The following is a 26,283-nucleotide window of genomic DNA, read 5'->3' as shown; positions in this document are numbered from 1 at the left end:
CCTTCAACCAGTGCAGCAGCAGCCACTAGCAGCTGACTGTTGCTGTCTGTAACGTGTAAACTATGCCGCGAAAATATAATTTCAGCCAATCAGCGTCGTCAAAGATGACGGTCACCGGGCGCCAATGTCAGCGCCCAGTGCAGTCTGTGAGTAGTTTGGACAGTGACTCGTATCCGGTTGACGCAGTAGTTGATGAGGATGGCTTCGTGTGCAGGTGGAGTCTCCGGACCTCGGTCCCCGCCTAATTCTGTTCAAGAGCTAATCTCCAATCCTTTCGAAAGGAGAAGTTTGGCAGATAAATTGTTGCTTAAAGACCTTGGACCGGACCAACCCGATTTGAATATATCGCAGCAATCTCGTGAAAAAGACAAAACGTATACACGAGGCTTCGCAAGTAGCTGGTACACAAAAAAGGCTTGGCTAGCTGGATGCAAACAGGTAAATGCTGTCTTTTGTTTCCCATGCTTGGATATCACTTTATATGTAGAGAGGAGGTTTCCCATGGTTGTTAGAAGTTTATTAATAAGTGGGCATTTATCACAGAAGTGATTGTTCTGTCTCCACGTTTGTTGCATTGTCTGTGATGTATTTTCCAACGGTTATAGCTCCTGTCCTGTCCCAGCAACACTACACGGTTTGCAGCTCCACCACATTTTTGGTTTATCTTCGGTGTCGCTTAAAATCTGCTTCCCATCGGACTAAAACCTCCACGTAATCTGAAGACAGATACTTGAAGTTATTTAAACCTTTTGCAAACTTTATGTTCTTTCTTGCTCTAGCATTGCCAGTTACATTGTACATAACACATATATTATCATTATGCTAAGTGGTTGTTCGTGTTAGACGATGTAGCTTTTTCATTTCTGAGTTATTGCTATATGTAAATAAGCCTGTTTGTAAATAATCCTCAGAGAAACAAAGAAAAAACACAATTTATGACATTTTGTGCTGTGGTTATTTTTTTTAAATTGCATTTATTCACAGTTCAGTTTGAAATGCTGTAGTGACTTGTATTGAACCACTTAAATATTTATAATTAATGCTACTGAAAAGATGCTATTAATTTTATATCTCACATGCAGTTCACTGTAAAGCTACTTGGTGAAGGTGTTGGTTCATAAAACATGAACAGTTTTAAGAAAGAAAAAAACAGACCAGTTCTGAGAACACAAATTCCTGGTAAAGTAGTAGATGTTCAGGTTGATAAATAATATTTTCCACACTGAAGATTATGGAGGTATTGATCAGTCTTCTCATATTTTTAAGCCTCGATTTCTCCTTTCCCCCCCCCTCTAACATCACCAGAAGTCATCATTTAAGGGGTCATTTCTCGAAAAAAAATTCCCCCGGACCCCCCGGGTAGGTCACTTACGGTACGTCAAGAGCCCGACCAAAAAAAAAGACCACCGGCCGCCACTGTTCCTAAGTGTTTCAGCTCCAGGATGCAAAGTGAGCATGTGCTGATCGTGGGGAGATGATGTTTCTCTGGCAAGAGTACAGCAGCACTGCAGCAATTTTACTGTTTTAACGTTTTCCAAATAACTTTTATACTGTCAAGATAACTTTCAAAGATTGTTTACTGTAACCAGCTACCTTGTTTCCTGCTCTGACATCCATTTACACTCAGGTTTTACTATCCAATAGTATGAATATAATTAAAAATAGGCAAATATATTATTAGATAATAGCAACACTGACTTTAAATGGTGTTTTATTGTACTTCCTTTTGTAGTAGTATAGACATGTTTGGACTTTTCAGTCTCATCCTGTGTAATTAATTCAACAGATTGTTCAAGGAAGACAAATGTGTGAACAAAGTCTCTTGAGTGTTATTGGAGTGCATTTTGCATTAAAAAAAATCATTATTTAATTTCTTTACTCATAAAAAGGTTAAGTATGGTATAGGGCGGCTGTGGCGCTGTGGATTAGAGCATTGGTGTTCGGATCAGGGGAGCACAGGTTCAAACCCCACTGCAGTCAGCATGTCGTTGTGTCCCTGGGCAAGACACTTCACCCCAAATTGCTCCTTTGGGGATTGTCCACAGTTTTGAGTATGTAAGTCGCTTTGGATAAAAGCGTCTAACATGTAATGTAATGTAATGTAATGTAATCATTAGTATTTGTTTAATTGTTTTAAGTTTTGACAGCTTTTCGTTAACCCAAGTTTTTACAATGGAGGTGTTTTATATGAATACAGTATGTGTGATTTTATTAAAAGAAAATGTAACTCCCAACATTATTTTCAATGGCACTTTATTTTAAAGAATAATCACGTTAGGATAAGAGGGTTTCATAAAGTATAAATTATGAATGTATGTTTTGTGAAAGTCAGAATTTGACTTTGTATGATATTGCTTGTTTTGATAAACCTGCTTGTACTTCACCTGAGTATTTTCATTCAATAGCCGCGTTCACACCGGAGTACTTTTCACCGTACTTTTTGCGTTTAGTTCCGTTAGTACCCCTTATGTCGCGTTCACACCAAAAAGAGCACTTAATCTCGGGAACTTTTACCCCCATTTTTAGTGCCTGCTGAGAGATGGTACTTTCCTTGGGGAAAAAAGTGCCCCAGTTCTGATTGGCTGGGCGAATTGCAAACCACGCCCCGTAAAACTCTGAAATGTTTTGTAGAGCCGCCATTTTATTTGCTCGCTACATAAACCCAGCGCACCAACGGAGAGTACTTTGTTTTGAAAGCAGTTATGGCAAGCATCAATAAATCATCGGAGCGGTGGAGTGATGAGGAGGTGTCGGCGCTTCTGGTAATCTACGCCGAGGACGCGACCCAGGGAATGCTACTGAAGCCAGTACCCAACTCCAAAATGTTCGAGCGTTGTTCGAAAAAGTTACTCGAGCTGGGAATCGTGCACAGCGCCACGGTACGCCGGCTAAAAATAAAGAAACTCAGGCAGGACTACAAAAAAATTAAAGACTATAATAACAAGAGTGGTAACGACCGGAAGACCAGTAAATGGTACGAGCGCTTGGATGCTCTGCTAGGCCACAGACCTTTCTCCGGCACAGCATCGACCTTCGATTCGGGCACGATGGTGTGGGAGGATTCAGTGGCCAATGACGACGACCACGACGAAGGTAAAATCAACTACATGCACTGGGGTTTTAATCTGCACAATAATGGTCTCAGGTGTACTTTTATTTGCTCAGTAGATCAAGCTAGCCATGCTAGGCTGAACTGACTAACACCGGCCCCGAGCTGGCTAATAACATCTAGCTAGATAGATATTCTCGGCCGCTATGAAAACGTTTTGACTTGTGAATAACTGTGCAGTGTTTCTGTAATTTGCTTCACTAACTCATGGCACTAATCGTGTGTTTCAGGCGAGGCTGGACAACTCTCAGGATTGGAAACAAGCGAGCTTTCCCTTCCAGATCACAGCGCTTGCTCGTCCCCCTTACCAGCAACCAAACGCAAAGGTACACACACTGTAACTTGGTCTTGAAAGAACGTTACGCATCGAACTGATGTTCACAATCACGTTTATTTCCTTCTTGGTACAATTATGAAACAGCGTGAAAACGTATTCGCCTAGACCGCCGTTTTTACTCTCTCACAAACATTGTAAACATCCGGGCTAGAGGTCACATGACTTCCGGTAAGAAAACTTGCCTCAACAACATTAAACAAAGTTCAAGCATACATGAAGCACTCTTCACTCAAAAATACAAAACAATAAATAAGGGCACTTTGAACGGCAGCTCCACACACACACACACACACACACACTCAGTGTGTGTGTATATATATATATATATATATATATATATTTTATGCTATTTGATCCTATATTATCTTCTACTCAGTGGCGGCCGGCCCATAGGGGCGCTAGGGGCGCCGCCCCCCCCTCTTCCCACATTAAAAATTAAAAAAAATATATATATATATTTTTTTTTAATGAACAAGGTAAATATTATATAATTGGTATCAGTAAAATGTATAATCTACAATAAAATCTCGTTTAAAATTGTGTTACGATGTCTAAAGTTACTGATAAATCACATGTTTCCTGCCTGGCCTTGCCCGTGTATCATTACCCTCTCTCGTCTGGGCGCTATGCACAGCGCCCAGACGAGAGGGCAGCAAGTGCAGCAGAAGCCAACTGTTGCTATCTTTAAACTATGCCACCGAAACATAATTTCAGCCAATCAGCGTCGTCAAATCTGATGGTCACAGGGCTCCTACGTCAGCGCCCAGTGCAGTCTGTGAGTTGTTTGGACTCGTATCCAAGGAGACAAATCAGGAAGCTGTCATACACTCTGGAAGCAAGCTACCATTAGCAGCTAATGAAAACTCCGTTTTTGACATAAAAATGGAATTATGGATCATCAATAATTTTTTCAAAGTAACAGACACATTGGATTAACCTATGGATTAACCTTCAGCCGCGTTTTTCTCGTTTTTGATCAGAATTATTATTCTGCAAAAGGTGAGCATATCTCCGTGTTTTGCTACCTAAAGCTACGTCGTGTGATGTCTGTATTTGCTTCCCCTGTCGCGAGTTCTGATCGCTCAGTGATGATACTTACAGTATATTTCTAGAATCTGTGGAATCTCAGCTTGTTAGCATAAGCTTGTTTGTGCATATCCCATAAGTATATAGATTGATTTATACCTAGAGTGCGTTAGCATTTTTTCGCTCAGGGCTCATTTAGATGCTTCTTGTGAGACTTGTGTTTTGTTTCGGTAAACATGGTTCATATCATCAGTTAGCTGTGTTTCCTCTGAGTAGGACACAGGAATAGTTTATTACATTTTAAGAAGCCCTGAGACACAGTTTCGTGAGGAAAAAAAAGGGGGAAAAAAGCCCCTTAACAGGTTAAATGGGAATTAAATCATTTTAAGTAATTTTGAGTGTTCCCAAAGCCCCGGTGTTCTGCAGTTTGTGTAGGCCTACTGTACTGTTACACAGTTTATGCTGCAGAAACGATGTCCAGGACAAGGTGTTTGGAAGTTTTGGAAGATTCATAGCTAACCACACTGAAGATTATGGAGGTATTGATCAGTCTTCTCATATTTTTAAGCCTCAAATTGTCCTTCCCCCCCCCCCCTCTAACATCACCAGAAGTCATAATTTAGGGGGTCTTTTCTCAACATTTTTTACTGGGGGAGCATCCCCCCGGACCCCCCTAGTATTGTTTGGTCACCATTTCCACAGCCCCACCTAAAATATGTTCCACCAGCCGCCACTGCTTCTACTACACACCTGCATTGTGTACACTGTCTTGTCCCGGCCTGCACCCTGTCCAATGTTGACTAGTAAACACATTCCTAGTATGTTGTAAAACTACATGGCGACTAAACAGATCTTGTATCTTGCTTATTTTCCCTCTTAGGAAAGCGGGCACGGGATGTGAATTTCTTTGACACCGTCGAGGCGTTGGAGGACCGGCGTGCCGTGGTGAAAGAGTCGATGCACGGGGATCAGATGGTGCTGTTAACCAAGGCCCAGGAAACGGAGGACAAGATGCTCACGATGATGGAGCGCCAGGCTGAAGTGTTGAAGCGGCAGATGGAGCGCCAGGAACACCAGGATGAAGTGTCGGTGCAGCGCCAGGATGAAGTGTCGGCGCAGCGCGAGCGGCGCCAGGATGAGCGTCAAACCGCTTTTCAGAATGGGTTTCTGGAAGTGCTTTCCCAGCTAGTGAAAGCCAACCTTCCTCCCTATAGTTGCCACTGTTAACAATGTCTGCTGCTGAGCCTATCCCTACACCTGGGACAGTTCATTTTGTATTGTTTTTATTAATACTGACACACAACTTTGCACTAAGGTGTGTATGCTGCTGAGCCTATCCCTACACCTGGGACAGTTTATTTTATATTATTGTTATTACTGTCTACAGTCTTGATACAACTGACACTTTATTTTATATTGATAATGTTAACTTACATGTACAACTTCTATTTTATTTACATTAAAAATGTGAACTTCTATTTACTGTTATATCTTGAGAGTGCAATAAAGAGAACCTACATGGCGATTAAACAGATCCTGTATCTTGCTTATTTCTCCTGACACTTTATCTTTAGTGACCTGTGTAGCATCCTATACATCACATGTAAGTGATTATTCTGATACCATCATGTTTCATCGGTTATAAACTGGCGAAGCTTTATTTGTCATTTATTTATCATCAATGTTGCAACCTTGTGGAAGAATGGCAGGGGCACATACACAAATATGATAATTTATATAATTTGAAATATTATTTGACCTACAACTAAATGTGTTTATGATTGTCCTCTGAGGAGGACATGGGGATTTGCAAACTTTTAATTCCCCCCCCCATTATACACAATACAAAATGGAGTCCACTATGGGCCGAAACTAACATGTAGGTTTCCATAGTGTTTATGGCAGACGGATGCAGTGGGTCTCAGGAAGATATAATAAAGGTGGGTTTGCTGCTGAGCCTATTTACCAGAGGTGGAAGTAAGTCCTACATGTGCAAGTCATGAGCAAGTCTCAAGTCTTGACCTACAAGTATCAAGCAAGTCCCAAGTCACTGTGGTGAGAGTCAAGCAAGTCAAGTCAAGTCATTGCTCGGGTCAAGTCATACGAAATTCTGATGAATAAGCCCAGTTTCCGCATTTAAATCAGTTAAAAGACAGTGGTTATGAAAATGGATTTAACCCACACTATGATCTTCATTACATACACAGTTAATCATTTGAAATCTAATTTAGACCGATGACAATCATATTAGATTAATATTAACCCTAGAACTGCAGACAATATAGCTAGGACTCAATCAAAAAGTCTGTTCAAAAAGGCAGAATTCCAGGTAAGAAAATCGTATATGGCATTTGCCATTACACATATTTAATTTAAATTTCTGTTAACACTATAACCGCCAACAGCGTCAGCACCTACAAAGATATCATTTTCAAATCATTTAATTTGTTCCTCTTTATAATTTCCTTATAAACTAAGTAGGACGATTTAAAACTCAGTTAATTGGGTTAATTTAGAAATTGCTTCAGTTTATCATCATAACAGATCAAAAAGTTCAGATTCATTTTACAATAAATCAAGGAATGATGCACTTCTACAAACAAAAACAACATAATTAAAACATTTAAACAAACTACTAAAAGTGGATGAACTACATTATTCAACAGTTTACAGTAACTTCTGATAATAACACCGGGGAAATAAACGAGGCATCTCTTTTCCTCTCTCTCTCTCCCTCTCCTGACAGCCCGTCAGTATCAGGGTTAGTCAAAATGAATCCCTTGGCGGTTCTAGTGTTAATTTACCGTTTTGTCTTCTCTTTGCAATGCTTAATCGATTTGAAACCAAGTCTAACGTAGCTTAAATTTAACGTTAGCTTTCTAGCTAACACAACACATTCACGCACCTTTCTCTGTGGGTTTTTTTGTAGTGACGAATGAAGTTGGATGTTGTGGTGGTCGTGTCACTGATCTTTATGCTGCAGACCCTGCATACCGCTGTTCTCTTCTTATTAGCGTCATCGACAACATAATCCTTGAATCCAAACTTCACTATTTGTGGAGTAACGCTAGCCGCTGCCATGTTAACTGACGCTCCTGCCGTCTAGTGGGTTGCCAGGTTTGCGCGCATGGCGCTATAATCACCCAATCACGTTTTTCGAAAAAACTAAACGTAATATCTCACTACAAAAACAAACGCAAATATTTAATTTTAAACAGACAAGTCCTTTCAAGTCATCTGTCTCAAGCTTAAGTCAAGTCTCAAGTCATGAATACCGAGTCAAAGTCAAGTCAAGTCTTTTATCAATGTTAGTCAAGCAAGTCTCAAGTCAAAAAATATGCGACTCGAGTCTGACTCGAGTCAAGTCATGTGACTCGAGTCCCCACCTCTGCTATTTACTGTACATACAACACACCTGGCACAGTTTATTGTTATTATATTGCCACACTGTAATGTTGCCTGTCTTTACTGGAAAATAAAAGAGAGAAACAAAAGCACTGTACAAAAGATCAGCTTTATTGTCAAAATGTTTACAATGTACAATTTACACGCTGTTCAGATGCCTCATAAGGGCTGTGCGCGTGTCTTGCCCCCCAGCCTCGGCAATGGCTGGCGCTGGCCCATCAAGCTGGGTCGCCGGTAAGGCAGTCCATTCGTCCCTGTACTCATCATTACTTTCACAAAGGTTATGTAATATGCAACATGCTGCCACCTGGATTTTGATCTTGTCCATCTTGCAGTCGTTTCATCAAGCACCGCCACTTGCCCTTCAGTCTGCCAAAAGCGTTCTCTACCACCACTCGTGCTCGGCTTGTTTTGTTATTGTACGCAAGTTGCTCAGGCTGCATTAACTCAGTTACAAAGCTGTATAACATGAGCACAAACAGCACAACTTCAGTCGACTCCATCTCCATCATGTCTGAGGTCGGAAGGTAAACAACAAACGCTTAATGTACAGCGAGTGGGTGGGCGTCGCAGTATACGCGGGAAGTTTTTCTTCTTCTTCTCTTGTTTTTGTAGCGGATTGCAAACAACTTTAAGGTGCATACCGCCACCTACTGTACTCGCCGTGAAGTGGTTTGTGGCCTGCCAGTAAACCCAAAGCAGAAGAAGAAGAAGTGACGTCAGCGGCTCATTTGCGTAATCTCCCCTCAGGGAAAAGTACTCCGGTGTGAACGCGATCTGTACTAAGGGCCCTGGGGCACTGAGTGCCGGTGTTGTGTCAAATTATGCCCCCCTGTCATGAAATGCCCCCCTTAAAAATATGCTGACAAAGACTATGTAACATTTGTAAACATATATTTTGATTATTATATGAGAAATATGTAAAATTAAACAATACATTTTAAAGCACGTGTATACAGACAGGACGTAACAATAATAACAAAAAAAAAAGATTTAAAAAAAAACTGAAAAGGAAGTGACGAATGAATTTCGACACCACTACCATCAAATACGGAGCGAAAAGTTTTGATGCCCCTACTTTCGTACTTTATACTTAAAGGGGACCTATCATGCAAAATGCACTTTTGTACGTCTTTTATACATGAATATGTGTCCCCGGTGTTCCAAGGAACTCACCAAGTGTCAGAAAACACAACCCTCTCTATTTTCCTCCATACCCAAATCTCTAAAAAAGGGGCTGCAATGGATCTGATAAAAACTGATCCTGATTTGAACACTGTCCTGACGTCAGGACGGTGGCGCTACGGCTATTGGGCCAACTCTCCACCTATCAGGGGAATGTGGGGTTGGGCCACGGCCGGCCATTGCCGCTCGAAAGCGCTGGAGACGCTGTAATACATATGCCAGGCCTGTAAGTGGCGCTGTAGTCTGCCACAAAAGCAGCAAAGAAGACTTCCCGCGCATGGTTACCATGGTTACCCTTCTGTTTATTCTCCGCTGTGGCTTTTTTTCTCCCTCCCCGAGGCAAGCGTTTGCTCCTGCTGCTTTAATTCAATGCAATCCCTCCTCGTCGAGGTAAGCACTGTAATTCTCTCCGGTTAGTCCACCAGCAGATGACAAACACCCACCTCTCCGCCTCTTCCAAGGAACGAGGGGACCGTGCGGCAGAGTTTCAGTTAGGTTTTCTTTCGCCGGTCAAGATGTCCGTTAAAGTTGAAATCTTCCGGACAAAATTAGAAAAGTGCCGGTCAAAGGTCTTCTTTGTTATTTATTGAGCTTTAAAACAAATTAATAACGACTATATAATAAAACACGGAGGACGGAGATCTCTTTTTCTCCCCCTCTTCTGACTTGATCAGAGCGCGCTATCCTCTCCTGCAGGGGGGCGTGGTCAGCTGCAGCTCACAGAATCAGCCCCCTGCAAAAACAGGGCTGGAGAACAGCAAATTGAGCGAAATGAGGCATGGCTTAAAATGCATCATCTGTTTGGTATTTTGAAAACAGAAACGTATAAATATACCTTATATAGGTATGGCCCTACAATATATCATTTAAATATAGCATGATAGGTCCACTTTAAGTACGATTTTGAATGCAGGACTATTGAGTATTAACCCTTTGACTGAGTACGTTTGCACCAGTGCTTAAAGGTTAAATCTGTATGCAGAATGAAAACAAAGAAGATTGACACTATTGTAGTAATAATAATATGAAAACTTGAAAAGCTTAAAAATGAATAGTTTATTTTCAATTATAATGAAAAGGATGGAAATATGTCTCTGTCTTCTTTTAAAAAGTAATAACATGAGGGAACAAAAGGATTTTCTTTCCTTCTATATTTACCCTAAGTCATTTGTTAGATAAAATCAGAATCAGAATACCTTTATTAGTCCTACAGAGGGGATATGTACATGTTACAGCAGGTAAAGAGCCAACAATAGCTGAATATTACTAAAGAAGCATGCATAAAATATGAAAGATAAAAATGACACCATTTACAAAATACACATCTAGTACCAACATGTCTTTGTGCAAGCAATGTTTCAGAAGAAATGTCTACGTCCATACTGTTAAGGACACCTATGATAGAAAGTGTCCTGTTGAAGCTTTATTGCAGTGGTGTCAAACTCAAGGCTCGCAGGCAAAATCCGGCCCACGACCTCGTGTTATGTGGCCCGCAAGAGCTTGCAAAGAATATAATATACAATGGTGTAATTGTTGAATATTTGCTTTCAATTATTTGCCCTAGACCTCTGCTTTCAGACGTTATGAGGTTATTACCAGAACTGATAATAGTCCAATGCAGAGCCAATAATGTAATATAATACATTATTTAATATATATTATATATTTATATATGCATATTTATATAGTCTTAAAGTTACAACCGGCCCTTTGAGTGCAACCATAATGCTAATGTGGCCCACAATGAAATTGAGTTTTTTTGCCTCCATGCCCTGCGTGTGACGTCACTGTCACAGTTGCCAGCAGCAAATCTGTGCGGAGAGCTGCGCAGCCGCTCTGCGTCAGCAGGAGAGGACAGCGCAGCCATTTCTCTACCCCTCATGAAAAAAAAACTCCAGCGGGGGTTTGTGAGGGTCTTTCACGCAAATAACTTCCCCGACGTGCGGGAATCATGAAGTAAGCAGCACATACCGAGGCGCAGCTCGATCCCGGAGCTACAAACTATCTCCCAAATGTAACGCCTGCGCAGGCGACACACACGCTCGGTCTTTTTTTTCCTGTTGTTTTCTGTCAGAAATGGAGGGACATCTGCAAGGCGGCTGCGGGGACATCGTGATCCTGCATGTGAAAACGGAAGCGGTGGATGAGAACACGTCTGCGCTGGTTCTGAGCAGCCGAGGCTCGCCTGCGCCTTGCGGGGATTCCGCATGCAGAGGCGGGGAGCAGACTGCCGAGGAACCGGGGGAGAACACCGCTGCTCCGGGGCTGCTGTGTGAGTGCTGCTGGGCTTTCTCTTTCCCTTTTTAATGCACAATTTAGAAACAATAATTCAATACGTGGGGTTTCTGATTAAGAGGAGACACTACAGGTGGATAGTGTCCAAATCTGAATATTTAATTCATTCTTGGGGGAAATTGGGGTGATGAATACTTACATATATTTTCACTTGTAGTATTATAATAATTGAAATGCTGGTTCTTCTGGGGGTGTTCTATGGTTCTATCTCAGCTACCACAACGCAGCTGCCTGCAGTGTACAATCGCTGGAGGACTGGGCTGTCACTCAAAAACTGAGTAGCCAATGGGGACGCACCCCTGAAAGTCCCGCCCACCTGGGAGGTTTGTGTCAGAATCTCAAACAAAAAGTGAAGGAGCGCAAAAGAGAGTGCTGCAGCGAGAGCAAAAGTCTGATAATTGAGAAAGAAGAAACAAGAACAGCAAACAAAAAGATATGTTAAAACAAAGAAAAAAGACTTATAGTTTACATGATTTGTTTGCAACTTATAGTTTTGTTTTTGAAATTTATTTTATTTAGCTTGACTCAGTTTTTTTTTCTTTTAAACTCATAGTTTTGCTTTATTCTAAGGCGCCGTTTACACGAGGACAAAACGGCTTGTATCTGCATAGTTTCTCTTGCGTATAGCCCTATTATTTACATGAGGCCGATAGAAACGGACCCCACAAACGATAACGGGTCCCAAGGTGGATAGATTTGCAAACGAAACTCTCTGGGGGGTCAAACGAGTCCGTGTAATCACCTCTATACGAATATTTCCTGAAAAAATAACGATAGCCCCACCTCTCCCCACGTCTGCTGCTCACTGCTGTAGCATGGCCAGTAGCCATCTGTAACGATCAACTATCAAAAATAGCTGTGTTAATTAAACGCACAAGGGGTTCTTGAATGAAATAATATTATAAAAGGCAAACCAGAATTGTTAACGCCCAATATACTCCTTAAACAAAATAAACACCCAATATACTCCTTAAACAAAATAAACAGAGTCAGATTTCATGCATTGATCCATTATATTGACAATTTTCCAGCCAAACAACACAAACAAAATTAAACAGTCCGCTCTGCGATACACCAAAATTGTCTTTACTGCCTAATCCAGGCCATTATTGTTCATTGCTCCTGCGCCCGTCGGCGGCAAAAAGAGAAATGTTTGTAGGCCTATTCAGGCTATAATCCACACAAAAAAAGGAAACACGAGGACCGGCGTGTCCCAGAGGAGCGATCTCACCCGGTGTTTGTAGAGAATATCTCTCTTTCTGAGCGCGTCCTCTCCACGGAGACGTGCTTCTTGGTCGGTCGATGCAATATCCACAGATTCGATTTCTTTCAGTTAACTTCCCCGTTGCATTTATCCATATATTTACATGCTGAGGAAATTACTATATCCCGCTGAATACCAGCAATCGCCACACACACTTCCTCCTGTCAGTAGCTACTGCTAGTGCTACTGCTACTGACTATGCTACAGATGTTAGTGCAAAATCTACAGCTCCTCTACCACAACCATCAGCAACAAGTGGACATGGAGAATTACATGAACTACATGTTGCTAAATCCACCGCGGGGCATAAACAGAAGGGTAGCCATGGCAACATTGCTGCGGGGCTGCTCCGGAGTCTTCTTCGCTGCTTTTGGTGTATTTTGTTGCGGAAGTTACAGCGCCACTTATAGTCCCGGCATATGTACTACAGCGTGTCCAGCGTTTCCAGCGGTCTCGTTTGAACAGACACGTTAAATGAAACGAATGGATGTGAACGGAAGACTTTTTTGAAAACGCATACTGTGCATAAACGCAAACGTTCCCGTGTGCACAACGCCTGAGAAAGTGTTGCTTTATCTTTATGATACAAAACTAATCCCATAAGAGAGCACCAGAACGCAGCTCCCGCACTTCCAAAGATTGCAGTACCCATAGGAAGCCATACACATGCCGCAGTTTTTGCGTAGCTGTGTCTGTAGTTGTGAGCCCAGTGGCGATCTGTTCATCTGTCATACTGATCATACACTCAATAACTTTGTTGTTATTAGCATCTGGTTAGCTAGCTATGCTAACGAATATAAGAAGCTTTTTCTCCAACCAGTGAGGTAAAGGCACATCTTTATATGATCATTATAGTTATAAAAAAATAAGAGAATAAAGTAAACAGGTATAAAATACTATATGAGAGTAAAAAAAAGTTGAAACAAGAATAGGCTACAGTTTAAAAGGGGAGTGATTTGTAAAATATCCATAAAGAAAAAGAAAATCTGTTTACAGTTCTGTTTCATATGGGTGTTGAGAGATGTATCCATAGATCTCTTAATTTTGCTCTCAAAGTGCACCAGATTGATGCTTTTAACTTCAACATTTAAAAAAAAATCTTCCCGGGGGAACATGCCCCCGGACCCCAGAGGAGATTAGGTCTACTAGATTTTATTCTACATTTTATAGTTGTACTGAATTGTGTACTGTACTGTAAAGCACTTTGTACATCCGTGTTGAGAAGGGTGCTATATAAATAAAGTTTTACTTACTTACTTACTTACTTACTGTGATTTTAGTATTTTTAAGCAGAGGTCAATAATTTGTACGGCCCTCGGAGGATGTTGGAAAAATTGAAATGGCCCTTGAGAGGAAAAAGGTTCCCCACCCCTGATTTATAGGCAAATACTGGCGTTACGTGAAGCCCGCAAAAGCTGCGCCGCATTTCGAGTTGATTGTGATTTATAAAAGGAAACCGGCGTAGGATGTGCCGTACGCAAGTCCTGCGCCGGTACGCAGTCTTTCAATTCAACATTACAATTAAAGAAAATGGAAGATGGAAGATGCAATTGTGTGATGATTGCAGTATTTATGTGCACTGTACACTCACTTCACTATTGTGTCTATTTTTTACTGTAGTGAGAATTGCCAATGAAATTTCGTTGTACTTTGTATGATGACAATAAAGAAATATTCTATTCTATTCTTCATGCATATGTTTCAGTTCAGAAGACAGGAGGCACGCAGCTCAAACTGCTCATGTCGTTCCCAAGAAAAATATATACATATAAAATAGAACAGAGATAATATGCAATATGTTGAATAAATAGAGAACAACTAACCAGTTTATTATAGAAATACAGTAAGACAATTTACAGAGCTCATGAGATTAAAAGTCTTATGACATATACAATTCCCTTGATAATCAAATTAAGTTTGAATAGTAGCATAATTTTAAATAAAACTGTTATTTTTCTCACTAACTGACAACTAAAATAACATGTATTCTTTAATTTAAATAAATAACCATTCAGGAAGTCTCTTTTAAGTGGATGATGCCCTCTGCAGACAGGGACCAGTAGTGCATTTATCTGTCAAAAATAAAAAACTAGTTTCACTTTCCAAACGTCACCCAAAGAGAAGGGAGGTATTGCAGGAATATACTATTCGCTGAAGGAGGAACTGAGGACACATTTGTGGGAAGATACAGGTAAGAAACTCCACGAATGAATGCTTCTAAATCTCTACTTGTTTTGATTTCAAACCACCAACCCAATAGTCCACGGGGAAGTTTCTTATGCGCATTTGAAAGGGCCAGTGTCCAAATCATATGAATCGGGACAGTTTACGCGCAGGGAATGAGGCCTAATGCATGGTAAACAACGGAGGGAGACTTTCTAAATCACTTTGTTTACTTTAGTGCCATAGTTTGGATGTGGAGCAGACACGGTGTCTCTGGTTGTTTTGTGGCAGTGACTGTATCTGATGGAACCGATGGATTGGCTGGAGGATAATGAGCTCCTGCTCTTTTTCCGGCGAAGTAAAACGGTAATGTCCTGCATGGAGAACCCGCAAACCTTTCTGCGACAGCTCCGGGACCACGACCTGCTGCTGGAGGACAGATACCAGGTGAGGGGCTGGAGTGGAAACGCTGTTGTTATTACCTTCTTCATACACACTTCCTCTTTGAATGAAATGCCTGCTACTCATTTCTGCACAAACATTTTGAAACGTCCTGTGGTGAGGCATGTGAAAAACAAGCGCCAAAACTGCAGTTCGTCGAATAGCCACTTGTAGCTGGTCTCAATATCTAATTCCACTACTTTTTGACTCAGATTGCGCCCACACTCAAAGTCTACACTTTACAAACAACATAAACGAACAATATTTATAACAATTACTTTATTTAAAAATGATGTAGGCCTATATTTCGGCTGTTTACTGCCGACTTTGCAAATGGATTTTGAATATGGTTTGGTTATTTTCTACTTCCTTAAATTCAATTGAGTTTCTAATGGGCGTTTTCATGCCCCCCTCTACCCCAAAACTATTTGTTGTCCCCTAATATGTGCATTTTGAGACGTTTGTTGAACAGACATTTTATATCAATTAAACCATGACAGTGATCAGCAGTATGAATGATCTGTCAGTGTCAATCAGGTTAAATTATTTTAACATCTATTTAACCCAAATTGAATGGAAGCATTTCAACTTTATCTGTCAACCATTGGATAGATTAAATGAATGTTAGCATACATAGGTATACATATTTTCAAATAACCCCAACCCCTGCTTTAATGGAAGTGTCAAAGCTAACATTGTGATCAGATGACCAAGAAATATATCCTGGTGTTGTAAAACAAGTTCAGTTTATTTTTGGTTTATATTTTAGGTTTCACAACTTTTGTAATATACACGTAAAAAAATATCTAGGTTGTGATTTTGTTGACCTCAATCTAGGCTCTTTGGATGCTGAAAATGATAAAACAAAAATGTGTTTTGGCTCAATCTGCATCTGCGCTCTGAGGCTATTGTGCAGTTATTAAACCCCTTATTTTCTCCTTTTGTTTGTGTGTCTGTAGATGGTGAGTCGCATGCAGAGTATTAAAAAAATAAAGAACGGTCTCTACGAGATTCTGGACCGGTTGGAGAGGAAGCAACCACAGGACATCAAAGTGTTCTGGAGCTGTGTCTTCAAGGAGACCATCTTGAACGAGTACCCCACCCTGCGACTGCTGAGAAACGACCTCATGAACGGTCAGACGAAGTCTTTATTTTGGTCATTAGTGTGTTAATGATTACGATTCTGTTCATCATGTTCCTGTTCTCTTTGGAAATTTAAATCGGAATCACTGATCTCACTTTGTGGCTCAACACTAACACCTAATAACACTGTTTACTATATTTTAGGATTGATAGGGTTAGCAAACTAGCATACCTGTTTAACCGGTAAGCTGAAAGTAAATTGACTAACTTGAAAAATATGGATACACGCAATTTTCTTATAAAGTAATGAAATAACAAGTTGAAATAGTTGGCCATTGATAGTCAAAACGTAAAATAGTTCTGCATAAACCATGGTCAAAGTAATGACCATGGATTAAACCATTGTTGAAATTGATAGCTAGAACAATAAATACACCATTGTTCAAATAGTTAGCTAAACAAATAAATACGTAGTTATAAGTTGACATCATTATTGGCGAAATTTGCTGAGGCCACACTATGACAATAAAGTTAGGAAGGAATTTTTCCGTTATTTCATTTCATTTCATTTCATTTCATTTCAAACCTTTATTTAACCAGATGGTCCCATTGAGATCATAGCAGTGTTGTAGTCAAGTCACCAATTCACGAGTCCAAGTCACTCTCGAGTCACCACTCTTCGAGTCCGAGTCCAAGTCCGAGTCACCAAGGGAGAGTCGTAGTCGAGTCCGAGTCCAAGTCCGAGTCACCCAAGGAGTGTCCGAGTCGAGTCCGAGTCCGAGTCATCATTACCTGTGTTCGAGTCCGAGTCCAAGTCCGAGTCACCCAAGGAGTGTCCGAGTCGAGTCCGAGTCCGAGTCATCATTACCTGTGTTCGAGTCCGAGTCCAAGTCCGAGTCACCTAAGAAGAGTCCAAGTCAAGTCTGAGTCACAAGTCTTCATGTATTAATCTTCGTGGATATATGTGTTGAAATGTAGCTGCTCCTCTACATTGCTTTTATCCTGTCATGTTATACTAATCTGTCTATTGAACTGCTGTGAAGCGAGTTTGGCTATAATTCTTGTAATAGGTGCTATACAAATATAAAGCTTATTACTAATATTAATATTATTATTATTATTATATATAAATGAACTATGTTTAAAATGAGTTACCTTTTAGAGAAGTGATTATATTTGTATGCCAATATTTTCCTATGGTAAAGTTTTCGTTTTGCACTTTTATTTTGAAAGTAATAAGATCGGGACTCTTATTTTGAAGGAACTTTTACCGGTTAAATCGGTTTACTGATAAAGATTTAGCCCCAGAAAGCACATGGCTACTTAGCATGCAAAATGACGTCATTCTGCATGTTAAGTAGCCGTGTGCTTTCGTGTTATCGGCTGAATCTTTATGTATTGATTAGATCACGTTACTCTGATGATAGTGTTCAAGACAGCCTATATGTCTGAACTCGATGTTTAGAGTAATGTGTTACGGAGCCTTCTCTTCAATATTGTTTCCACATAGAGCATTTTGCGCTGCTCTTTTCCAATGTGGAAGCAGAATGTGTGAAAGCATACAGCACGATGCGGGGTGTGTCTCTAGACATCTTTAGACTGGAATAGCGGGGCCCAGTACGTGAACTCGCCTCGCAGCCGGTGCACACGCCAGGATAGAGGACATCAGACTCCATAGAAAACGTGCTCGAGTCCGAGTCCGAGTCCAAGTCGGAGCGTCAATGTACAAGTCGAGTCCGAGTCATCGTGGGGGAAAAAATTCACGAGTCCGAGTCCGAGTCCAAGTCAGCGTACGCGATAATTCACGAGTCCGAGTCCAAGTCATCGTGTGCGAGAATTCACGAGTCCAAGTCCGAGTCGCGTCAATCAGTGCGCGAGTCCGAGTCGAGTCACGAGTCCCGAAAATCGGCACTCGAGTCCGACTCGAGTCCGAGTCCAGGACTCGAGTACTCCATCTCTGGATCATAGATCTCTTTTTCAAGGGAGACCTGCAGCATATAGGTTCCACATGAAACTGACTGAACTAATTGAAATTGCAGGGACTTTCCAATCCGACATACCTCCTCTTGAGAGGTCGGAAACAGAGGAGGCAGATAAAGGGAAAAGGAAGGATGTTTCAGAAGATGAGGAGGAAGCGGAAAAGCAAGAGAGCTCTGTTAAAAAGAAGAGAAAACTGAAAAATAGGGATGTGTGCGACGAAGAGGAGGAGCAGCCAGGTCCGTCGTCTCGGGTGTCTCCGAGGAAAAGGCCTGAGAAAATACACTTCTGTAAGTCACCTCCCACTTCTGCTTCCATTTGTAAACATGACTGTATATTACTCAAAGTTCCCCTGCTGAAAAGTAACTTGTAAAGTAAATTCTTTCTTTCTTTGTTTTTATTTTCCAGCCTCTCCCCTGAAGAAGGGAGAGAAGAACGACATTTGGACCTGGGACCTCTACAAGTCCCAGCTGCCGGTGACCTGTGGAGAGAAGAAGGGGATGCTCAGCAGAAAAAGACTGGCTAATGGTGAGCAGAATATAAATAACTGAAGTATGGGATCATGAAACATTTTTTATCATCATTGTCGACTCCAATATGGAAATCAAGTAAATTAGGACCAGATTTAGAGATCATTAATCACAATGTAATTTCTGATATATAGTGAAACTTCTCCAATCTTATTCTGACCGGAGAAAGATAGTGACATATATTGTTCATCAAATTTGTATCAGACTTTATTAAGCAAGTAATATGTGTGATAACATATTCTCAAAAGAAAAGGGGAGATTTATTCCAGATTTCGCTATGAGCAAATGTTCTCCTGCAGTGCAAACTGATATGATTTTCAAGACACTGTACTATGTGTGTGAGACCATTAACAATGTCCAATTGTAACCATTGCTGCAACATTTTTGTTTATTGGACTTTTTTTGTGTTCTTCCGTAACATAGTGACAGCACTCTGTATCATTTATGCTCCAATTGTTTGCGCTCCATTACATTGTAAGTGATAGCCTAAGGGGCGGGCCATCTCTAAGCATTTGACCAATCACAACAGAGCCGGCCAGCTAATTAATCAAAGCAGACTGGGCTCTGATTTCAGACCGAGGGTGAAAAGAGGTGCTGCAGCACAGGCAGTGTGAGAAAAATAAAGAGCTTTTTGAAGATTAAGCATGGAGACATGTCCCATTACAGGCAGAAAGTACTAATATGAACCTGAAAATGTACATAATATGTCCCCTTTAAAAAACTTAAATCACGATCAATTTAATATCGGCAAGACTGGTTGCTCAATATCCAGTTTTGTGACATGGGAAGTTAGGTTTAGCTGGAAGGATTTTCCAATGCTTGGTAAATATTGATTGACATTAACCCATCCTCAATACTTTATTCTGTTTCAGGGGAGAAGTGCATCGCTGTTAGGGAGACAATGGTTTTCTCCGGGTGAATTTGAGAGGTTTGCGGGCAAGGACATCTCCAGGAACTGGAAGATGACCATTAAATGTTTGGACACCCCTCTGGGAAAACTTATACAGGTTTGTTAAACTTGGATTTGACAGCTTTAATTGTTTACTATTGGAAATGTTGCTACACCTTGTAAGATTTTGGGAACTTCACTGCAGGCGGGTCATCTGAAAGCAGCAAACTACAGAGCAGGATGCAAAAAGGTAATAACAAAAACTGATGTAAATACATATATTCTGACTACTTAGTTTTTAATGATCTGACCCTAATAATATCCCTTTTTTCTTACTGTTAGACCAAGAAAGCCCTGTTCCCAACTGACGATGTAACCACAGGTTTGTTGCTAAAGGTGTATACATGGAGTATTTTTGATAGTCTATGAGAAAACTCTGAATCCCTGCAAGCTATTACAAGATGTATCGGTCTAATCTAAATGGTTTTCATCTAAGTCTGCATGTGTAAAATGTTGAGTTTCAAATTGGCATATTGAAGAAGTGAGTGTTTTAACTGTAGGATAAATTATTCATACGAAGAAGCAATGGAAAACCTATTCACCATTTTCATTTTTTAGTGTCCGAGGAAGAAGAAGATGAGGACGAGGACTCAGACCAGGATTCATCAAGCAGCACAGATATTTCCACAGATATTTCCACAGATATTTCCACAGCTGGAACAGGTCCTGCTTTCCTCAGAGTTATATATAGGGTCACTGATGCTTAATGCTAGGTTTTTTTGTACCAAAGGCTAAGTTACCAGATACTTGAAGCTAGCTAGCTTGGTTGGCATCCATAATTCACGTTACCTTTGATGTCAATTGGGATGCTAATTTAGGCTAGCAAAAAAATGCTTGTTTGGTCATTACTAAACTGAAAAAATGAACAGCTAACTCTTTAAAGTGACTTGTACATCAACGAGCTATTCTAACAGGCCAGGTAACGTAAGTGCAGACATTGTTTACCTGCTAATAAGTGTCAACATATAAATAGGATAACACTAGAATTTCACTCACTGAAAATTTGAGACTTTTTTTGTAGAAGAATGTAGAAGAATCTTTGCTGAAACGTTAGCTATTTAAACCTCCCTTTTAGAGCCTCAAGTGGCCATTTGAAGAAATGCAGTTTTTGGCACTCTTGCATAGACTGCTGCTTGACCCAATCCCAGTATCATAGCATTAGGATAATCATGTTGTCCATTACAGATGAAGAAGGAGAGAGAGAGGAACAGACAGACGCCAGCCATGACAGTGGCAGGAAGGTGTTCAAAGTCACATGTGGACCTTTAGCGGGGGACTTACACGAAAAACGATTTGCAACAGGTAGCTATATCTGACTGAACATAAAAGCTTAATATGTGTATTGAAATAATACAGTTTTTACTGACCAGCTGAATCTAGTGTAATGTGTCTCCTTGCCAGGGACCTTAGGGAAGAGTATTCGTACTGAGACCAAATGGATGACCCCAATGCAGTTCATGCAGGAGGCATGTCCAACATATTTGTCCTGGAAGAAAGACATCGAGTGTGAAGGGAAAGCACTCGGTGATCACATAAAGGTAAACATGTAACTGTGTATTCTTGTGAGATGCATTTTGATAGTAATCTTTAAAGGGGCCTCATTATGCTCTTTTTTAGGTTATATTTGTATTTTGTTCCTCTACTGTGACATGTCTCCATGCTTTAATGTTCAAAAAGCTCTTTATTTTTCCCCTTCTGCCTGTGCTGCAGCACCTTTTTTCACCCTCTGTCTGAAACCAGAGCCCAGTCTGCTCTGATTGGTTAGCTGTCTGGCTCTGTTGTGAAAACAGTGATGTTTAATAATTTTCAGAGCAAATCTTCAGTTACAAAAATGTACCTGTAACCAGGGAGGGTAATGAGCTTTTGAGAGACCGAAGGACTTGTCAAGCCTGAACGTTGTTAACTATGTAAAACATAGACACTGTTTATTTTCAGGCAAATATCTTGATCCACGAAGTGCAGTGTGATTGTAAACTGTGCAAACCGCGAAGTAAGGATCTGGTAAGTTTGTTAATCAGTCAGTTTCATAAACAAGGAACCTTCTGTAGTGTAATCCTACTGAGATGTTTACATTTCTGTCTTGGCAGGATGATGAGAAAAACGATGACGAGTGTTTCATCTGTAAAACTGAAGAAGAAGAAGACGAGTTTGTGGTGTGTGATAAATGCCCTCGCTCCTTCCATCAGAAATGCCACCTTCCTCATGTAGAGGACAACATAATAGAGTGAGCTTTGAATCAAAACAAAAGAAAAAAACACGATTCATTTTGTTCCCCTTAAATCTGGATTAATACTTGATTCTGATTGGCTGCAGGTTGTTCATTATTTTCTTATAAAGGACACCTACCAAGTAGTTCAAGAGACATTGTTTTTGCACCAGTATAAACTCATGGATGTATCTTATGGCGCGTTTCCACTGCAGCGCGGAGCCCCGTTTAAGAGAGCTGTGACGTCAGCGGCCCGTCTTTGGTTGCGTTTCCACTTGGCCTAGTACCGGCTAGCGGGTCCTAATTCACAGTTTTTCTGGCCCCATAAAATCGTGGTTCTAGGGCCAGGAACAACCAGGCTGAGTCGGGCTGAGTTTGCTAAACTAGAGAGAGAATCACTGGCAAGGGGGCTACAACTACAACAAGATGGACATATTTGACCGTGATTTAATTGTAATACACGATTCAAAATGATGCCGAAGTAACAACATACTGATACCGGTTAGTAAAAACCATGAATTAATGCTTTGACAAGTCTGCAGACAGACGGCAGGCGAAAAACCTTTTAAAATGCGTGTTTTCTAAATGGAGATTGGCTAAGCTAACGCAATATATGCTCAGACCGTCCACACTCACAACAACGGCCTATACAGACATAAATAAACCAGCGACTGTATTCGCCATGACACAGACAGTCTGTGGTTTGTACTTGTTTAACTTTTGTCTAGTTTCTGAACAGATATGAGGAGCTGTGAGCTCTGAGTGCTAACAGCTAACGGCTGTGTTGTTTTTCTGGGGTTCTCATTGAAGATGACGTCACGGCTCCGCCTACACTGCGTCACTATAGATACTACCCCAGTTCCTAAACTGTAATGGAAATGCGCCATAAAGTGAGCCAGTCCTAACGAGGCCTAGCCATACCGAGCGAAGCCGAGCGAGGCCGTGTAGTGGAAATGCGCCATTAATGATAGCAATGTGACTTGCTTTGGCCTCGAAAACTGACATCCATAAAAAAATGTAGATTCAACTTCAACTGCAGAATACTACTTAATTCAATACAATACATTGTATTGTAATGCAAGTCACCTAATCTACTTTATTTTGGTAAAAGCATCGCTGCCTTGACGGAGACCCTGCTTTATTACATGTTAAACTATTTGTTTAACTTTATAAATCAGCTTATAAATGACCTACGCAAGTGTTATGTCACGTGGTTTCACTTATTTAAAGAGGGATCGATGTTATATACTGTTGAAGATTGCTAATTGTCCGACCCAACATTTATACCTTTATTATGTTTGTGTGTCAATGTGAGCAGCGATGGAAGCCAATGGATGTGTACATTCTGTGTATACAAGGCCAATGAAAACCTTTACCCCAAGGAGTCGGAAAGAGAAGCAGCCTTGTCTCGCACAATATCACAAAGACTGCTGGTGAGCACACTGCGACTCAATCTCTCTTTTCATCGTCGTGTCTTGTTTTCCGTTAATCTCATCCCTCCCTTTTCTTACATCAACAGCATTGCCAATACCTCCTTCTGTGTCTGCGCAGTGCTGATAAGGATCAAATATTTGCTTCTAACCCATGTGGTGTTGTAAGTGTTTTTTATTGTGATTCCAATATTGCTCCTATTAATGACAAATAATGCCAATGATTTAATTTAAAGCATATAATGTGTGCTTCGTTCTTGGAGGACTATCTTCTGGTGTTTTGTGAATCTGAGATAAGATAAATGTGTTGCAGACTGTTTAAAGAGGAGTTATTCTGTTCATGTTCAGGTTCATATTTGTATTTAGTTTCTCTACTGTGACATGTTTCCATGCTTTAATGTTCAAAGAGGTCTTTATTTTTCTCATACTGCCTGTGCTGCAGCACTTTGTCGTGTCCCACCTGTTAGCCTATCTCTGCCTGAAGTGCCTCCTTTGTTTACTTCCATAACACAGTGACATCACTATGTAACACTAGCGGTTCTATTAGCTAGTGCTCCAACACATTGTACATGATAGGCTAAGGGGGCGGGACATGTCTAAGTGGTTGAACAATCACAACAGAGTCGGCCAGCTAACCAATCAGAGCAGACTGGGCTCTGGTTTCAGACAGAGGGTGAAAAGAGGTGCTGCAGCACAGGCAGTATGAGAACAATAAAGAGCTTTTTGAACATTAAAGCATGGAGACATGTCACAGTAGAGACACTAAATACTAATATGTTAGCACCAGCCAATAGGAGCGCTATGGAAGTAAACAAAGGAGTCCAATGGAGGCTTTTCAGTCGGAGGGGAGTGTGTGGGAGAGGAACTTTGGGATGTTAGCCTTTGCAGACCATGCACATGCACAAAAACCTGTATAACACACTACAGGAAATGGAAAACCCCAAAAAGCATAATAGGCCCTTTTTAATTAATTACTGCTTTCCGCCCACAGTTGGAACGATACTCCTCTGTGATTGAAACTCCAATGTGGCTGAACAATGTAGCCGGCAAACTCCAGAAGAAACTCTACCAGACTGTCGGAGAGTTTGTGTCCGACGTCCAGCTCATTTTCTCCAACTCTGCCTTATACAACCAAGTAAGAAACAGTGTCTTTCATAAGCTCTACATGAACTGCAGGGTTGGGAGTTTTCATCATGTTCACATCTGGTACTAAATGGTTTAAAACAGTCAAATATCAAAGTAAAGATTTATTTTTTAGGACATATTTTAGTGATAAGGTCTGTTGTGTTCTTTTTGCAGGGCAATGCTGGATGCCTTGCGATGGGAAACAGACTGAAGGAGTTGTTTGACAAGGAATTTAATAGTGTGTTCAACATCTCTGAACAAACTGTTGGCTGACAGATTTCATTTTTTAAGCTCAGTAGATACTGGGAAACGGTTACAAAATGTGTAAATAGCCCTGTTTTTGACATATCCCTTGCATGTGGATAATATATTCCAAACAGAAAAGCTGCTAATCAAGAGAAGGCAATGGAACTTTACTTGATTTAAGACACAACTTATCCAGTTTACCTAACGTACTTTTTAAATTACATTGAATTTCAAAGTGTAAACCTGTGGAAGGTACATCAAAAGATGTCGGATTTACAGGTCATAAACAGTACTTCCAGATAGGTTAGAAGTTGTAAAAGCCTTTTGAAATTGCCTTAAGTGAGGGCACTTGAGCCAGCGTTGCCTCTTTGTATATAACAATCCGGGGTTAATGTAATAAGTGAGATGGCCAGACCTTTTGGGTCGGCTCCATATATCTGCTTGTGTAATGCAACTAGTATATTCTCCAACCTTATGTTGCGTTTCAGTCAAAGGTCCAAACGTTTTTCCGGTTAAAGTTTTCAACTTCCTAAGTGTTTCAGCTCCAGGATGCAAAGTGAGCATGTGCTGATCGTGGGGAGATGATGTTTCTCTGCTAAGAGTACAGCAGCACTGCAGCAATTTGACTGTTTTAACGTTTTCCAAATAACTTTTATACTGTCAAGATAACTTTCAAAGATTGTTCACTGTAACCAGCTACCTTGTTTCCTGCTCTGACATCCATTTACACTCAGGTTTTACTATCCAATAGTATGAATATAATTAAAAATAGGCAAATATATTATTAGATAATAGCAACACTGACTTTAAATGGTGTTTTATTGTACTTCCTTTTGTAATAGTATAGACATGTTTGGACTTTTCAGTCTCATCCTATGTAATTAATTCAACAGATTGTTCAAGGAAGACAAATGCGTGAACAAAGTCTCTTGAGTGTTATTGGAGTGCATTTTGCATTAAAAAAAAAATCATTATTTAATTTCTTTACTCATAAAAAGGTTAAGTATGGTATAGGGCGGCTGTGGCGCTGTGGATTAGTGCATTGGTGTTCGGATCAGGGGAGCACAGGTTCAAACCCCACTGGGGATTGTCCACAGTATTGAGTATGTAAGTCGCTTTGGATAAAAGCGTCTAACAAGTAACATGTAATGTAATGTAATCATTAGTAATTGTTTTAAGTTTTGACAGCTTTTCGTTAACCCAAGTTTTTACAATGGATATGAATATGTGTGATTTTATTAAAAGAAAATGTAACTCCCAACATTATTTTCAATGGCACTTTATTTTAAGGAATAATCACGTTAGGATAAGAGGGTTTCATAAAGTATAAATTATGAATGTATGTTTTGTGAAAGTCAGAATTTGACTTTGTATGATAATGCTTGTTTTGATAAACCTGCTTGTACTTGAGTATTTTCATTCAATGCTACTTCATACTTCTACTCCACTACTTGTACACTACTACATTTATCTGACAGCCATAGGAACTAGTATATTTTGATGCCACTACTT

At 40.5% G+C, this 26,283-nt stretch overlaps 1 protein-coding gene and 1 long non-coding RNA gene across 4 annotated transcripts; both read left to right on the top strand.

The window, feature by feature from the left end:
• Positions 1 to 1,425: 1,425 nt before the first annotated feature.
• On the top strand, positions 1,426 to 26,181 carry LOC117492346. Its single transcript, XR_004556845.1, has 2 exons — positions 1,426 to 1,959; positions 25,840 to 26,181. It is a non-coding gene; the product is annotated as an uncharacterized LOC117492346 (long non-coding RNA).
• On the top strand, positions 14,754 to 26,034 carry LOC117492344 (nuclear body protein SP140-like protein). 3 transcript variants are annotated; one of them, XM_034142539.1, is made up of 13 exons: positions 14,754 to 14,812; positions 15,023 to 15,231; positions 16,185 to 16,359; positions 18,348 to 18,524; positions 18,694 to 18,813; positions 20,950 to 21,066; positions 21,166 to 21,302; positions 21,700 to 21,765; positions 21,852 to 21,988; positions 23,289 to 23,403; positions 23,490 to 23,564; positions 24,392 to 24,535; positions 24,700 to 26,034. In XM_034142539.1, exons 2-13 carry the CDS (start codon positions 15,088 to 15,090, stop codon positions 24,796 to 24,798), a joined length of 1,506 nt encoding a protein of 501 aa, XP_033998430.1. In that variant the 5' UTR covers positions 14,754 to 14,812; positions 15,023 to 15,087; the 3' UTR covers positions 24,799 to 26,034. The 3 variants fall into 3 exon arrangements, with proteins under 3 accessions (XP_033998430.1, XP_033998429.1, XP_033998428.1); XM_034142538.1 differs by having other exon boundaries at positions 14,758 to 14,812; positions 18,348 to 18,575; positions 23,490 to 23,561; XM_034142537.1 differs by having other exon boundaries at positions 14,758 to 14,812; positions 18,348 to 18,575.
• Positions 26,182 to 26,283: the final 102 nt, after the last annotated feature.

This window comes from Trematomus bernacchii, unplaced genomic scaffold (assembly GCF_902827165.1).
Source record: "Trematomus bernacchii unplaced genomic scaffold, fTreBer1.1, whole genome shotgun sequence".
NCBI classification, from domain to species: domain Eukaryota; kingdom Metazoa; phylum Chordata; class Actinopteri; order Perciformes; family Nototheniidae; genus Trematomus; species Trematomus bernacchii.
The sequence above is the reverse complement of the archived record's forward strand: the minus strand, read 5'-3'. Positions and strand labels throughout refer to the sequence as shown.

Coding starts and splice junctions, on each gene's coding strand:
- LOC117492344 (XM_034142537.1), top strand. CDS start 15,088: ATGGAACCGATGGATTGGCTGGAGGATAATGAGCTCCTGCTCTTTTTC. Junction 18,814..20,949: donor CAGAAAAAGACTGGCTAATG/GTGAGCAGAATA, acceptor TGTCCATTACAG/ATGAAGAAGGAGAGAGAGAG. Junction 21,303..21,699: donor CACTCGGTGATCACATAAAG/GTAAACATGTAA, acceptor GTTTATTTTCAG/GCAAATATCTTGATCCACGA.